Source organism: Oncorhynchus mykiss, chromosome 11 (genome assembly GCF_057628025.1).
Source record: "Oncorhynchus mykiss isolate SJ-2025 chromosome 11, ASM5762802v1, whole genome shotgun sequence".
NCBI lineage: Eukaryota > Metazoa > Chordata > Actinopteri > Salmoniformes > Salmonidae > Oncorhynchus > Oncorhynchus mykiss.
Genome location: NC_143032.1, coordinates 64,841,869 through 64,859,101, shown reverse-complemented (window position 1 = coordinate 64,859,101; position 17,233 = coordinate 64,841,869). Strand labels below are relative to the sequence as shown.

General features: G+C 39.7%; 1 protein-coding gene and 1 non-coding gene across 2 annotated transcripts; one reads left to right on the top strand and one right to left on the bottom strand.

The window, feature by feature from the left end:
* Positions 1-356: 356 nt before the first annotated feature.
* On the top strand, positions 357-3,823 carry LOC110536211 (DNA sliding clamp PCNA). The gene is made up of 6 exons (XM_036936092.2): positions 357-819; positions 2,063-2,160; positions 2,380-2,447; positions 2,601-2,795; positions 3,041-3,164; positions 3,272-3,823. The coding sequence occupies exons 1-6, from the start codon at positions 599-601 to the stop codon at positions 3,346-3,348; spliced, it is 783 nt and encodes a 260-aa protein (XP_036791987.1). The 5' UTR covers positions 357-598; the 3' UTR covers positions 3,349-3,823.
* Positions 3,824-6,039: 2,216 nt separating this feature from the next.
* LOC118937484 (U7 small nuclear RNA) lies at positions 6,040-6,096 on the bottom strand. Its single transcript, XR_005034823.1, has one exon. It is a non-coding gene; the product is annotated as a U7 small nuclear RNA (small nuclear RNA).
* Positions 6,097-17,233: the final 11,137 nt, after the last annotated feature.

The following is a 17,233-nucleotide window of genomic DNA, read 5'->3' as shown; positions in this document are numbered from 1 at the left end:
TGACAAAGTCACACAAAAAAATGCCAACTGGGAAAGCTCAGACAAACCTAATGCAGCAGCGCATAGACAGTTGCATATCACTCAAACAAATGGGTTAAAGTAATAAATATGAGTCAAATAAAGTAAAACCAGAGAACATGTATGCATAGCTACGGTCGAAATATCGGAGTCATTTTACTGTTTTGAAAATTAAGCTGGAGAACATTTGGCGCCATCGAACGTCCTTATTTTGAAAATAGGTTGTAACATATACCATTTTGGATCAACGTATGCGTATGAACAAGTGCCTAAAACTATATCAAAGAGATTATTGTGCCTCAATTTCTTCAGTGGGAGGAGCCGAAGGCGTCCATTATTAAACGGAAATGACGAATGACGCTTAAAACGACACGTTAGCGCGCGTTCGTGATCCACAGACCGTTTCCCCTCCAACTAGAGAAGAGAGAACTCTTGTCGCATTTTGAGGAGCGAGGAAGGGAACTCTTTTTTACTTTTTTTTTTTATCCAAGCCTGCATTTTTAGACTGCAGGACCAAAGTTGAAGGAGAAGGTCTCAGGAAATAATTTTGTATTTCTACTACATACAAACAGACTCGACAATGTTTGAGGCTCGCTTGGTACAGGGATCCATCCTGAAGAAGGTTTTGGAGGCTCTGAAGGACCTGATCACGGAGGCCTGTTGGGACGTGAGCTCGTCGGGTATCTCTCTTCAGAGTATGGACTCGTCCCACGTCTCCCTAGTTCAGCTCACTCTCCGCAGCGACGGATTCGACTCCTACCGTTGTGACCGCAACCTCGCAATGGGAGTCAATCTTAGCAGGTTAGTGGAATGGATTTTGAGTATGACAGCATGATTGTCAAGGGTAGTTACTTTGCCTAGAGAACAATAATGTCGTTAGTTTAGCAGGGAGGTAACAAGTTTAAGATTTTTCATTGTCGCTAGTAAGCTAAGTTAACCATGTTCTTGTGGCTTTAGTATTCTACTTTGTACTGTGGTGAGGACATTTTAGACGTTCAAGTCTCTTGCAACGCCTCGTGTTATTTTCAGAAGTTAAAAGTTTGTAGACTGTTTTTCCTGGAAAACTGATATATCGACCGGTTGCAGCGTAACATGCCGCCTTTTGAAAGTGACGTCACTTGAGCGCTAAATCGCTGGTTGAAGGTTGGCGGGAATTTCGCGAACCCGCCAAGTTCAGGTGACGTCAGTCACTATTGTTTGAAGTTGGCTAAATGGAGCATACGATGAGGTTTACCAGCTATATGAAATCACTTTGTATATTATCTCATGTTAGACGGTCACCATGTTAGAGTTGCGTAAATTCGAATCTGGTATCAGGATAAATAAGTCACCGATTGTGTACTATGTATTTTTTATTAGCTAAGTAATAAATGGCAAATGCAACTTTCGTATATACGGGCCCACTGTATGTAAGCAGTATTCTTTATACTGTGATAGACAGTTCCAACCCGTCTGTTGGCCTATCACAGTAGAGACTGGGCGTGGTTTAAACTTGCTCAGCCTATTGCAGGTGCTCAGGCGGGTCCCCGCCTCTTAGCGCTTCTGTTGATAGATGTAACTGTTGCTGTGAAGAACATCCATGCGCTCATGCTCCATACCGTTATCTCGCACCTGGCTCCTGTTATCTAACAAAAGACCGCTTGTTCTGCAACCCCATGCTACTCTGTATTTTTCCATCATGAGAAAGGCCCGTGGCCCTGTAACTGTTAACAATGTTTCAAGTCAGCTATGTTGCATAACACATACATACATCCACACAAGCCAACAGCAGATAATATTCAATCATATGGCTATAATGTAAAACAGGATCCAACAATCATAAATGCTGATGTATAATTTAACCACTAACGTCCGTGCAGTGTCATGACGGCCTAACCAAAGTTGCATTTGATTGACATACACAGCCTATGGAAAGAGCAGGTTTAAATATGCTAATAAAAATATTGCCGTATAAACAAAGCATATCAAATCAATTTTCATATTTTGTGCTTCAGCAAGTTTTTTTTGAGTGAAATTATGACTGGTCTACCACTCTCCCTCCTAGTATGTCAAAGATCCTGAAGTGTGCTGGGAATGAGGACATCATCACTCTCAGAGCAGAGGACAACGCAGACACACTCGCCCTAGTCTTCGAGACACTCAGTGAGTACCTTTATCCATCAAGCAATATCTATACTTATACAGTAGGGATATTTCATTTTGCAGCTGGAATGATAGATTGCTAGATCTATCGAGAGAGTTGTACCTGTAGTAGGACGACTTGGATTCTCAGGACCCATGGTAAAACCCTTGATATCATATATGCTTGGTCATGTATTTAATGTTTAATTAGATGTCAGTGTTAACCTGTTCTTCTCTTAGACCAGGAGAAGGTGTCGGACTATGAGATGAAGTTGATGGATCTCGATGTAGAACAGTTGGGAATCCCAGTAAGTGTTCTCCCAATATTCCATGAAGTAAAAGTTCTAAGCTTCTCTTTAGAGTGTGCTATTTGAACCATACTTGTGGCAGTAGCGTTAGTCACTTGTCACCAGACCATGCCATGTTGGTTGTCACGTTCTCACCCCTCTCTTACCCTCTAGGAGCAGGAGTACAGCTGTGTGGTCAAGATGCCATCGGGGGAGTTTGCCCGTATCTGCCGTGACCTGTCTCAGATTGGTGACGCCGTCATGATCTCTTGCGCCAAGGATGGCGTTAAGTTCTCGGCCACGGGAGAGCTGGGCACTGGCAACGTCAAACTGTCCCAAACCAGCAACGTGGACAAGGAGGAGGAAGCGGTACGTATGGGGAGGAGACCTGGGTCTGTATCCCAAATGATTCCCTATTTAGTGCCCTATATAATTTGATCTCTGGGGTGAAGTGTGAGAAACTGCATATCAGATGGACAATGAACATGTCAACCAGAATGGCCATCGGCTCGGTAAAGGTTGTTCTCTTGGACAGCAGATTTGCAGTTTTGTCTGGGATCACTGGAAGCTTCGATGTTGAATTAAATATATTCTCTCCCATTCCTTCCTCTTAGGTGAGTATTGAGATGAACGAGCCAGTCCAGCTGATCTTTGCTCTCAACTACCTCAACTTCTTCACCAAGGCCACACCCCTTTCCAAGACAGTCATCCTCAGCATGTCTGCAGACATCCCCCTAGGTAGGTAACCTGCTCCTGCCCTCTAACCCTAACCTCTACCCCATACACACAGCCTATCAGGTACTGTACATTGTTTTCTGATGTCTGACTGATCTTTTCTTTGACAGTGGTGGAGTACAAGATAGCTGACATGGGCCATGTCAAGTACTACCTGGCGCCCAAGATTGACGAGGAGGCTTCCTAAACCTCCCTAGTCCAAACTTCCAGTGGGGGGGTTCATGTTCCTTCCTGTGGGTGGGGAGGAGGATCTTGTTGGCGGGTGGGAAAGGGATGGCTGGCTGACTTTGTCTGCGTCATGGCATCGCTATTGCGTTTTAGTTTTATCTGGATACGTTTGTTTATCAGCAGTTTGACTGATCCAGTCATTTTTATATATATATATACTGGATAGACAATGGTGGTAGGATCTACTAATGTCCTTTTCTGGGACTAGGGTTCTTATTCTAGCTCAAGTACTTTTTAGTTGATCATCTTACCTGGCCAGCTGTCTGTGAGGAAGATCAACAGAACTCCATGCTCCCCTTGTTCCCTCTTCTGTTTGGAAAACAAATGCTCATTCCAGTTTGTAGATATGTCTGTATATATGTTCTGTGGTCATGTTCACCACTCCAACTTTTTTTTCTTGAACCCCAATAAATAAATAATTTGATTCTGATTTACAATATGTATTTTCTATCTGCTACCACAAGGTGGTGCCCATGACTATAAAATAATCAGAACTTTCTCAGTGCCATTTCATTTGCAGTTTTCCTGGGCATGGATGGACTAGTTTGACCAATTACTTGCAATGGAGAATCTTGTTTGAACACATTTTTATTCCAGTATTGGGGTTGGTCTGTGTCCCTGAAAAATAATATATGCCTCTTAACATACTCTTGTTTTTAAGGGAAACTTTATCCAGATTAATTTACCAATGTATTTAGACAATTGGTGCCTGTTTTAATAAGGATCTGCCCTTCATTTTTTTTGCGTAAAACGACATACCCAAATCTTTGTCTGATGCAAGAGGCCGTAACATTAGTCCAGGCCAGGTACAATTTTGATTTTGGCCACTAGATGGCAAGTGTGCCAAGTTTTAAACTGATCTGATGAAACATTGCATTTCTGTTCAAAATGTATCAAGACTGCCCAAATGTGCCTAATTTGTTTATTAATAACTTCATGTTGAAAATTGTGCACTCTAAAACAATAGCATGGTGTTCTTTCACTGTAATAGCTACTGTAAATTGTACAGTGCAGTTAGATTAACAATCATTTTAAGCTTTCTGCCAATATCAGATATGTCCTGGGAAATGTTCGTGTTACTTACAACCTCATGCTAATCACATTCGCCTAGGTTAGCTCAACCATCCCCTGGGGGACCCAATGATCCTGCTAGTTCCCACTAACCATATAGGGTCTGGTATTTCTTCAATCCCCTAATCCCCCTACCGATTGGGGTAATGTGAGTTGATCACAGATATGTGGTTTCTACCTAGTCTTAAAATGCTTCTTTGGTTTGACAATGACAGTTGTCAAGGGCACACAGATCTGGGACCAGGCTATTTATAGCAATCAAAATCCAAGCTTTTTACAATCAAAATAATTTTGACTGCTGTAAATAGTAGCCTGGGCCCAGATCTGTTTGCCCTTGACAACTGTCATTGTCAAACCAAACTGTTTGGCATTATGGCACAACCACTGGCACTCATGCTATAAGTGAATAGGCTATGTCCTCTAGCAATTCTCTCTATGGGCCTAGCCAACACAGCTTTGTCAGTCTGGGTTTTCTAAACCCTAATCCCATCGGTACATCTGGCTTCAGATGTATACTCAATTTTAGCACTTCACTGGGTTCAACCAGCCCAAAAGCAACAAAGGGGAGGGCTGGATTATAATCTCACTAGATTGCATTTCTACATTATCCCTTTCCCAGCTACCACAGGCTCTCTCAAAACTAATCTGCTGAGCTGCATTGAGTTAGTATCCACAGCAACCAGGGGAGAAATGTGTTTTTTTTTTCCCCTCAATCTTAATTTCAAGTTAAATCATCACGGGTTCTGTGACCAATTTCTACTGAAGGTAAAAATAACTACTGCCTCAGGTTGCTCCAGGCTTCCATCCTTCCCCCTTCTCTGGTTACAAATCTAGGTGGACTTCTGATTAATTCTATAAAGTAATTAGTTGATGTGAGTGGTTAATGAAATATTGAGGCAGCTATGACGGTTTAACTGGACACTTCCATTTATCAGTCTTCCTCTGGTGACAGGTCTGTCTGCGTAGCCCCTGCATTTGTCTTAAATAGTTATTTCTGCCCAAGCATTCTAATAATTTAAAAGTACATTAACAAGCATTACTGCTGCGCAGTCTAACAATTCACCCCTTCACATCTCTTGAGCCAGACAATTCATAAAGTTAGCCTATAGAGTTTGCTTTCTCTGATTTACATGTTTAGTATACAGTTAGCTTTTCTCTCTGGCCTGGAGTGCCCTTTCTGTCTATTCAGCCTTTTCTGCTCATTACTCTACCGCACTTATCTCTCTAATCCATTCCTTTCTCGTTCCCTCTGCTTTTTCTGTCTGGTCTGTAAACTGCTTTTTAGAGGACTGGGATTTGCGCCAGAGACAGGGTGAGACGCCGCCTCTCTCTCTGAGCCCCCTCCCCTCAGATGCAAAAGGAGATTATCCAGTACTGAGAATACTTAGGCTTGCGTGTCAATCGTCTCTATCGCTCTCTCCCCTCACATGAAAAAATAGTATAGTACACTACGGTATAAATACGATAGTATACACTAGTGTTTTTGCTGTATTATTCAATGTAGTGTTGCGGACATGATTGTAGTATTTACTGTAGTATTTACTCTTATGTTTTTGTTTAGTTCTTTTTGTAATATACATGTGGTCTTTCTCCTTAAAGGAAACCTACTGGACAAATACTAAAAGAGCAAATATTCCATAGCCTGTAGGTATTTAGGACTGGAGTCTGTACAGATAGTTAAGAGCTGCTCTTTTCTATAACCTGGAGATGGACACAACAAACTTTGGGACTGGTAGGGACATCTCAAGGTATCATGCCTTCTTCTATCCCTCTTCTCAGTGTAGCTGTCTGGTTGAAGATCAGGTTTGCAAGGGGGAGGGGTGGTGGAGTTCACCTTTTGTCTTCCTCGATTTGATTTTTTTTTTTTAATAATGAATAAAAAAATGTAAAGAGGATAATAAAATAGAGGAGATGGGGTTAGGTTTAAGAGGTATGGTTGGGAATAGGATACAAACCCAGTTTAGGGTATGGTTGGGGAGGGGGTGAATAACTTTATTAAAAATAGAAAGTAGGGGATGGAAACTTGTTTTTCAGGATACTGGTGGTATGTGTGGTTGTGGTTGATGTTTTTTGTGTTTCCATCGTTCAGAATGACAATGCCCCTGTGGCCAAAGCGAGGTCCATACAGAAATGATTTGTTGAGATCAGTGTGGAAGAACTTGCCTGGACTCCACAGAGCCCTGACCTCAACCCCATCGAACACCTTTGGGATGAATTGGAAAGCCAACTGTGAGCCAGGCCTAATCATCCATTATTTCCTGACCTCATTAATGTTCCAATGGCTGAATGGAAGCAAGTCCCCCCAGGAATGTTCCAACATCTAGTGGAAAGCCTTCCCAGAAGACTGGAGACTGGCTGTTATAGCAGCCTCCAGTCACTTATAGGTGACACAAATTGGGATATTAGGGAGGGGATTGGCCAGGGTAAATGCAAATTAAATACTGCGGTATATACTATAGTAATTACTGTAGTGTTTTTGCGGTCTATAGTATACTGTAGTACAACACATGAACGAGGGATACTACATTGTGGAGTCTAGTGTTGTACAGTGTACAACAGAATTCTATAGTAAGTTCTATAGTTTTCTCTGAGGCAGAGGGAAATGAGTTAATACAGAGCTGTGTTAGACTCTTCTCAATGAGTGTGGGTCACCCAGACCGAGACAGAGAAACGACAGAGTTAGATGAAGATACATGGAGATAGTAAAAGTCAGGGGATCGCTAATGGAGAGAAGGAGGAGAGCAAGTCACTTTGGTCTTACTCTGTGAGTCTAGGTATACCTAGGTGGGTACAGCGCAAAGACTACATTTATGAATGGACAAAGCCATCGATCACGTGACACCATTCATTCGTATCTGAAGACTCAATAGCGCATTTGAAGCCCAGGGCTGCGTTTCAAACTCATAAAAGACACTCTTATTAATTATCCTCGTCTTATGCCCTTGGGGGAATCACTGCGGCCATATTTGTCGGCGGTCCAAATGATTAGCCAAGCAAGGGAAGTTTGCAACGTAAGCCCCTCAGCCCTCGTTTTCAGTAATTATGTTTTTGTTTGATTAGCTTTTGGAAATGGTAAAAAATAAAACATTTTCCTACTTCAGAAGTTCCAGCTAGGCAGGTTAACGTTAGTTAGCTAATTCATTTGCTAGCTATCATACAGTAGGCGTGTATGAATAATTATATATTTAATATAAGTAGACATGCAATCATAATTGACTGTAGCGCATATAAAGCACCCACAAGCTACCAGTGGCTGAAAACACAATCGTCGTGGGATGAATGAGGACGAATATCCGGGCAAATGTGGTCCATTTAAAATTCCTTCCTTCCTCCCTCTTTTTTTTTTTTTTTTTTTTATAATAACAAATCAATACATAAAGCACATGAGGGAACACAAGCATGCATAGATTACAAACAATAGACAATCGAGCTAGGGGGTACAATATCACATTACAATTACACAAGGACCTTAAGGGACATGCATATACTTACAATTCTAATAGCTTTTTTTGTTAGTAGAGCATTTAACCGTCTTAATACAGTTCAATTTATTTTTGTAGGGTACGAAAATGTGGTTTTCTGTTTGTAAATTTAAATTTGTGTATATGAAATTTGGCCAAAAGAATAATGAAATTAATTACATAAAATGTTTCAGCTTATTTCTATTGTATGTAAAGAATCCAAACAGTACATCTCTCCACAATAGTGTAAAATCTTCATAAATGTGTTCAATAATAAACCTACTGATGTCTTGCCACAGTTTTCTTACATGCATACAATGCCAAAAAAGATGCAAAACTGTTTCTGGGTGGTCATTACAAAAGGAGCAATTTGAGTTGATGTTTTCCTTAAACTTCTTCATATAGTGGTTGGCAGGATAATATTTATGAGTAATTTTAAAGGAAACTTCCTTAATTTTGTTAACAAGTAGGTATGTGTGTGGCAACATCCAAACTTTTTTCCAACAGATATTATCAATAAATCTATTCCAATAAGGCATGACATAAGGTATAGAAACACGGTTTGTATCGCTCTGTTGTTGAATGGACCAAAAATATCTTTCCTACTGATGAGTCAACAGGGTCAATAGAAGGTAGGCTCTGAGGGTCAGGTCTTGACATGTTCCTGAATAATAAAGCAACACCTGAGGGAATGGCATCTAAAACAATTGCAAAATCTTTAGGTGTTACAGGGACCTTGTAAAGTGATAAGAATTCTTTATAACTGAGTAAAAGACCCTCTGCATTTATTCCATATATTCCATTTATAATATCTGTGTGGAGAAAAATTGTGTTTATAAATTAAGGACCATGACAAGAAAACCTGCCGATGAAAAGCAGAAAGTTTCACTGGAACTTTGTCAATATTATAATTGCAAAACAACATGACGTTAAGGCCACCAAAAGTAGAGAAGACATGATGAGGAATAAAATTCCAGATAGAAGTGGGTCTTCTTAGGAATTGTTTTATCCAATTGATCTTAAAAGTATTATTTAAAGTAGTGAAGTCCAGAAAATTCAGTCCACCATTCTCTTAAGTGTTCATTACAACAGTTTTCCTAATGTAATGGGTACGGTTTCTCCAAAGAAAGTTGAAAAGCATCAGGTCTATCTCCTTGCTTATTTTACTGTCAAGATATAAAGACAGAGCACCATATGTTAGTCTAGAGATACCTTCAGCCTTGGTTATTAGGACTCTACCTTTTAAAGATAAGTCCCTCTGTAGCCATTGATTTAGTTTCTTCTGGGTTTTTTTAATAAGAGGGTTAAAATTTAGTAAGCCTCTAGACTTCTGATCCTTTGTAATGGTTATGCCTAAATATGTAAGTTCTTATTTTACTGGAATACCATAATATGAAGGTGTCATACAATCTTTGACAGCTATAAGTTCATAGCTTAATGTTAAGATATAGACCATACGCTTTGGAAAAGGATTGTATCACATTGATCGATATGGGAATTTGGTTAGCGTCTTTCAGAAAAAGTGTAGTATCGTCAGCCAGCTGGCTTATAATAATTTATTTACCAGCTATGGAAATACCTTGTACAGGACTATTATTTAAAGAATTTGCAAGAAGTTGGGTGATTCATAAAAACAGGTACGGAGAGATAGGACAACCTTGCCTAATTCCTCTCTTTAACTCAAATCTAGGTGAGGTGCCATATTTCAATTTGATAGAGCTGTTACCATTTGCATAGAGAGTCTTAATAGCCTTACAGAAAAAATCCCCAAAGCCAAGTCTCTCAAGGGAGTGGAAGAGGAACTGATGCTCTACTGTGTCAAATGCTTTATAAAAATCTAAAAATAATATGAAGCTATCCTCGGTTATTAGGTCTGAGTAGTCAAGTACGTCTAATACTAGTCTGACATTGTTAGAAATATGTCTGTTCCTCATGAAGCCAGACTGTTTTATCAATGATTGCATCCAGGACTTCTTTAATTATTTTTGCAAGTAGTGAGGCTAATATCTTATAGTCATTATTAAGAAGACAAATTGGACACCAGTTATCGATGAGCAGCACTTATTTTTTAGGTTTAGGTATCAGTGTTATTAACCCCTGACTCATTGTAGGAGAGAGAACTGTTTTTAATACTCTCTAAAAAGACTTAAAATAGGAAGGGAGCTACTTGTTCAGAAAATCATTTGTAGAATTCTGATGTAATTCCATCAACACCTGGTGATTTATTGTTCTTTAGATGTTTGATATACTCTATAATCTCTTCAACTTTGATGGGTTCATCACACTGTTTAGATTCTATATCACTGATAGAGTGAACATTATTCAGTGAGTTAAAAAACATATCTGTGGATTCCTGACAGTACGTAGAGCTATACAATTTTCTGTAAAAATTGCTGCAGTATTTAGCGATACATTTTTGGTCATCTGTAATAACACCATCGATGTTTAACTTATGGATAGTGTTATTTTTAGAGTGAAATTTCTCAAGTCTAAAGAAATAGGATGAATTCTGTTCTCCCTCCTCCATCCATTTTTCCCTAGATCTAATAAAGGCTCCTTCTGCTTTTAATTTATATGTATTATCCAGTTTATTTTGTAACTCAATTAGTTCCATCTTCTCCTCCCCCAAGAGGTCGGCTGGGGACCTCTGAGAAAGGGAAGTTATCTTAATGATCACCTTTTCCTCCTCAGCTCTTCTGGTCTTAGCAAGATTACTACCATATTTTCTAAGATATTTGGACACCTCAAATTGAAAGAGCTCCCAGTTTTTGCAATAAGATTTTTCTTCAGAAGCCCTTTCCCAAAAGTGTGAGAGCAGATCTTTAACCTCAAATGTAACTATATCATTATTTAATAATGAGCTATTTAGCTTCCAGTAGGATGATGCTCTACCAAGGTTCGTATCAGGGGTAAATATTTTGATATCAATGTAAATGGCCCTATGGTCTGTGAGGGGAGTAGTACAAATATTTGTAGTAACACACTCACTATCAATACATTTGGATATAAGCCAAAAAATCTATTCTGGATTGTCTGGAGCCTGTTTTGTTAGTCCAAGTGAATGATCTTTCGGCCGGAAACCTCTCTCTCCATATGGTAATGGTTTGGTAAGATCAAACTTTTCCATAAAAAGTATTAAACCCAAATTCTGATTGGTTGGCCTACCTGGGGGCCATCTATCAGTTGAATTATCTATTGTAATGTTAAAGTCCCCTCCTATCAATAATAACGAATTGGGACATTTATGAAGTATATGTTTCTCTATAGATTCAAGCAACTCATCATTCTCATGTTTGGTGTTGAACCCGTAGAAGTTTACAGTAATGAGTGTAATGTCATTGTAACTCATCATTCTCATGTTTGGTGTTGAACCAGTAGAAGTTTACAGTAATGAGCGTAATGTCATTGTAACTCATCATTCTCATGTTTGGTGTTGTACCCGTAGAAGTTTACAGTAATGAGCGTAATGTCATTGTAACTGATCACAAGACAAATAAAGTGACCAAAGGGGTCACATTCCGAGTGTAGAATATTACCACCAAAGGTATTTTTCATTGTAGTGACACCAGCGGAGCGTTCAGATCCATGGGAAAGCCAAATATCGTTGCCCCACTGTGACCGCCAGAAGTTGGCATCAGCCAAAATTGAGTGAGACTCTTGAAAAAAGCAAAAATCTGTTCAAAATTGTTTAGCAAATAAAAATAAGGCCTTGCGCTTCACATTGTTTCGTAACCCCCTAGCATTAAGAGATAATATAGACAAAGACAAAACAACAAAGATTATATAAAAGTATAAACTGTAGTAGGATGAGTCAAAGACGTAGGAGCAGTGAACGTAAACGATAAGGAACCGAGATCTGCACCATTTAAGTCAATTTAAAGTGAAAATAGCTTATTCCATAACCTTTGAGCTAGACGTTATCTGGCTTTGAAATTCAACTCAACTGGAAATGATGTTCAAGACCAAACCAAGGGTTATTGTAGTAAGAGAGACTAAAAACCCTCTTTAGTGTAATCAGGAACTATTCTGAGAAATAAAACAACAAATAATAATTTAAATAAAAGGGTACCTACTATTTTAAGTACATATGAAAACTGATCATAAAATAACTGAATAACAAAATGTTTTACATATAAACGTTCCTAAGACCTTTTTTGGAAATAAGTATTAATAACTAAATAGAACAATAACTGTGTAAAGTCAGAGCAGACCTGTATGCCATTTAAAACTGTATCTTAGTTACTGTATACATAAAACATAAATTCAGCTTTCAATCTTCTTCGTAAGTTTGTAAACAAAATAGGTCTTCTGGTCATACAAGAACAAACTAATACATTTAAATACCTGAGTATTCCTGTAAAATAGTCACCTGATGCTTGTTAGGTAAACCACATAAGGAAAATGAGAATACCATGGCTGAAACCATCAACCTGTTCCTTCTGATGAGATTTTAGGGAGGAATATGGATTTCTGAACCGTTGATGAAACCTCGTCCTCCGACGAAGTAAGCATCCTTCCCCTCACTTCGTGCTATCTTGATCGTTGGCCACAACTTGTTCCTTCTTTCTATGTCTTCCGGGCTGAGATGCTCAGTGAAACGCATACCATGGCTCTGAAGGAAGGCGTTCTTCCTAGCAGCTTTCCAGACAGCATCCCTGTAGAATCTGGTAGTGAATAAGATGATGATACCCCTGGGTCTTGAATCATTTTGCTGTTGCTTCTTGCCGAGCGATGCACAACGTCGATGGTATCACCAACTTTGTTCTTCTCTGCAGGCAAAACGTCTTGGCAGATACGGATAGCCTCTCCTCGCACATCTTCATTCTCCACCTCTGGCAAGCCATAGAGTCTCAGGTTCCATCTTCTTGTGTATCGTTCCAAATCAGTGAGACGTCTATGGTAGACATTGTTATTCTTTTCCACCCTTTCCACATTTTTTTCAACTTTTGCCACTCTCGTTTTCACATCCTTAATTTCACCACATGCAAACTCCACAGTCTGTTTCAAGCCTTCGATAACCATGGCGTTCGCGCCTACCATTTTCTCAATGGCGTCACACCTGGAGTTGATGAGTAAGGAGAGGGTAGCCACGATGTCAGAGTTCATGTTGGGTTTTTTGGAGGGTGGAGGTTTGCACGGAGTAACCGGTAAATAGGGGAATTCGTCATCGTCATCTTCAACAGCATTCGAAAGCATGATATTATCCATAGGCCAAGCGTAGTTATGGCAGTTGTCTATAAGCACGTTTCTCTCTTGTTGATTAGCAATAGAACGGCTAACTTCTTCCTTTCTTTTTTTGTCACGACTTTGCCTGGACATGCTGAAATAAATGATCCAATTATCATTCCAGTCACAGGAAAGGTCTTATATCTTGAACAAATAAAAATAATAATGACTAAACTTTTTTTTTTTTTCACAATCTTTCTGAAGTTTGGTACGGAGCTCTGTAAAAAAGCGTCTGTTCAAGCAGCCATCTTGGCACCTCCTCTCTATCAAATCTTCCTTCCTCCCTCGCCCCTTGACCTGCAAGTGTAAACTCGTCAGATATCATGATACGTCATCAGAAGTGTCCACTTCATTTGAGAGGGTGTGTCTGTTAAGTGTTTGGAATGCAGCCCAGGAAGTTGGTTAAAATGGCGTCTCGTGGGAGATTTATGTAGACCTCACATGCAAAGTTTGAGCTACTCGATCAAGTGACCTTTGAGGGTAGCTCAGTGCTGCTCCTCAAATTGAAGACTGACCGGGGTACTGCAGGCTGATATTAGCTACTAAATTATCCTTATAATTTCTTCTGTGTGATTTAAAAATAATCTCTTCAAGGACATACATCTGGTGTTATAGAAGTAATATTGGTACCATGATTTCCTTAAAATGTGTATTTATTTACATGAAGATTGACCACAAAGATCGCCATTTCCCCTTCATTATAATGGTGATCCTATTCTCCCTCCAGAGTTAGTCCTATAGATATATTGACGTGTGCAAGGAAGACTGGTCGCACAAGTCAAGGACACACCAGTTACACCTGTATCCATTTAGAATATGTCAGTTACATCTGTATCCATTTAGAATACGTCAGATACACCTGTATCCATTTAGAATACATCAGATACACCTGTATCCATTTAGAATACATCAGTTACACCTGTATCCATTTAGAATACGTCAGTTACACCTGTATCCATTTAGAATACATCAGATACACCTGTATCCATTTAGAATACGTCAGTTACACCTGTATCCATTTAGAATACGTCAGTTACACCTGTATCCATTTAGAATACGTCAGTTACACCTGTATCCATTTAGAATACATCAGTTACACCTGTATCCATTTAGAATACGTCAGTTACACCTGTATCCATTTAGAATACATCAGATACACCTGTATCCATTTAGAATACGTCAGTTACACCTGTATCCATTTAGAATACGTCAGTTACACCTGTATCCATTTAGAATACGTCAGTTACACCTGTATCCATTTAGAATATGTCAGTTACACCTGTATCCATTTAGAATACGTCAGTTACACCTGTATCCATTTAGAATACGTCAGTTACACCTGTATCCATTTAGAATACGTCAGTTACACCTGTATCCATTTAGAATACGTCAGTTACACCTGTATCCATTTAGAATACGTCAGTTACACCTGTATCCATTTAGGACCTGCCAGTTACACATGTAGCCATTCATTCATGCCTATATACACTGAGTATACCAAACATTAGGAACACTTTCCTAATATTGAGTTGCACCCCCCGCCCTCAGAACAGCTCTTACAACAGCCTCAATTCGGCGGGGCAAGGACTCCGCAAGGTGTCGAAAGCGTTTCATAGGGACGCTGGCCCATGTTGACTCCACTGCTTCCCACCGTTGTGTCAAGTTGGCTGGATGTCCTTTGGATGGTGGACCGTTCTTGATACACATGGGAAACTGTTGGTTGTGAAAAACACAACAAGTCTTGACACAAACCGGTGAGCCTGGCACCTACTACCATACCCTGTTCAAAGGCACTTCAATCTTTTGTCTTGCCCATTCACCCTCTGAACGGCACATAACTTGAACTTGAACTTGTGTATTCACTAAATGTGGCCCGGCACTGCGGAAATCCAACACACATGGATTAACATATGAATTGCATGTCGTCTGTGTCCGCTTTCTGTCATTCATATTTCATAACTGAGGAAGAGAGAAAGGAGAGGATAAAAGAGAGTGGAGAAGGGATAGACAGAGGAAAGGAGAAAAAACAGAGGGTACAGAGGTTTTAGTTCAACTAGGCATCGAGTGGAATAAACTCAAGTAAGAGTAGATTGAATGGAAATGTGTGTGTGTGTGTGTGTGTGTGTGTGTGTGTGTGTGTGTGTGTCTTTAGGATACAGTGGTGTTGGATAGCCAGAACCTGGTTATTTTTATCCCACCAAAGGCAGGGTCCACAGAGTGCAAAAGCACTTTAGAGTTCCATGTGTGTATGAGTGACTTGATTCACAGACTACTGTTCAACACACACACACACACATAGGTCTCCCACTCTTTTCTCTCCTCATCCCTCCTCACAGTTCCATCTCGGTCCCTCTGTCCAGGCATCCTTCGCCCCGCTACTTAGCAACCGTTTCCAAGGCTACAACGTGTCTCCCTCCATCGCCCCCACCCCATCTCCAAGATAAGCTGTGTTTTGTGTCTCTGGGCTGTGTTTTGTTCCATCCACTTCCTAAAGCTCCACCATGAAGGCTTTAATAAAGGCTAAACGTATTGGTTTACAGGGGTCCTAAAACTCCAAATCAAATAGCTAAGTGGTCTGTCTTATGACCATATTAATAAAACAGCTCCATATGTTAGCTTAGTAGATGTCACCGTCTACAGGATTAGACTAGTAGGGGTTAATGAGAAGAAAACATTGTATTGAATTTACATCTTATTCCCTTTAAATGGAATACTGCACATATCAGAAACAATCAATGATTGCAAAGCTTTTAAGAATATCCATTGCAGGAACAGAGGGACATTTATATGGATGAATGAGGTGCACTGTCCTATAGCACTGCTCTGTGTTTTAATAGTAAGATCAGAGAGCTTTAGAGAAACTATAGATTAAGGCATATAATGGACTGTGTGAGAATGTGTGTGTGTTACTGTGTGTGGTTGTCCTCAAATCCCAGTTTCCAGAAAGAATTTCCAGGAAATCTGTGGGGTAATAGGATGGAGAGACATCACACACACACACCAATATAAGTGCTCTGTGTAAAGAGCCAGGTCATATAACAGCTATATAGATCAAATCAAATTTTATTTGTCACATGCGCTGAATACAACAGGTGTAGACTTTTCTGTGAAATGCTTACTTGCGAGTCCTTTCCCAACAATGTAGAGACAAAATGTTTTTTTGCGAACATTAAAAAAGGAAACAGTAACACAATAAAATAACAATAACGAGGCTATATACAAGGAGTACCGGTACTGAGTCAATGTGCAGGGGTATGAGGTAGTTGAGGTAATTGAGGTAATATGTACAGTTGAAGTCGGAAGTTTACATACACTTATGTTGGAGTCATTAAAACTTATTTTTCAACCACTCCACAAATTTCTTGTTAACAAACTATAGTTTTGGCAAGTCAGTTAGCACATCTACTTTGTGCATTTTTAAAACAATTGTTTACAGACAGATTATTTCACTTAAAATTCACTGTATCACAATTCCAGTGGGTCAGAAGTTTACATACACTAAGTTGACTGTGCCTTTAAACAGCTTAGAAAATACCAGAAAATGATGTCATGGCTTTAGAAGCTTCTGATTGACATCATTTGACATAATTTGAGCCAATTTGAGCCATTTGGAGGTGTACCTGTGGATGTATTTCAAGGCCTACCTTCAAACTCAGTGCCTCAAAAGAAATCAGCCAAGACCTCAGAAAATAAATTGTAGACCTCCACAAGTCTGGTTCATCATTGGGAGCAATTTCCAAACGCCTGAAGGTACCACGTTCATCTGTACAAACAATAGTATGCAAGTATAAACTCCATGGGACCACGCAGCCGCCATACCACTCAGGAAGGAGACTTTGGTGCGAAAGGTGCAAATCAATCCCAGAACAACAGCAAAGGACTGTGTGAAGATGCTGGAGGAAACAGGTACAAAATTATCTACAGTAAAACGATTCCAATACCAACATAACCTGAAAGGCCGCTCAGCAAGGAAGAAGCCACTGCTCCAAAACCTCCATTAAAAAAAGCCAGACTACGGTTTGCAACTGCACATGGGGACAAAGATCGTACTTTTTGGAGAAATGTCCTCTGTTCTGATGAAACAAA

What these genes read in the sequence shown, in the direction of transcription:
- LOC110536211 (XM_036936092.2), top strand. Translation starts at nt 599, where the DNA reads ATGTTTGAGGCTCGCTTGGTACAGGGATCCATCCTGAAGAAGGTTTTG. An exon ending in TGGACAAGGAGGAGGAAGCG is followed by an intron (nt 2,796 to 3,040) that starts GTACGTATGGGG and finishes CCTTCCTCTTAG; the next exon opens with GTGAGTATTGAGATGAACGA. An exon ending in GTCTGCAGACATCCCCCTAG is followed by an intron (nt 3,165 to 3,271) that starts GTAGGTAACCTG and finishes TTTCTTTGACAG; the next exon opens with TGGTGGAGTACAAGATAGCT.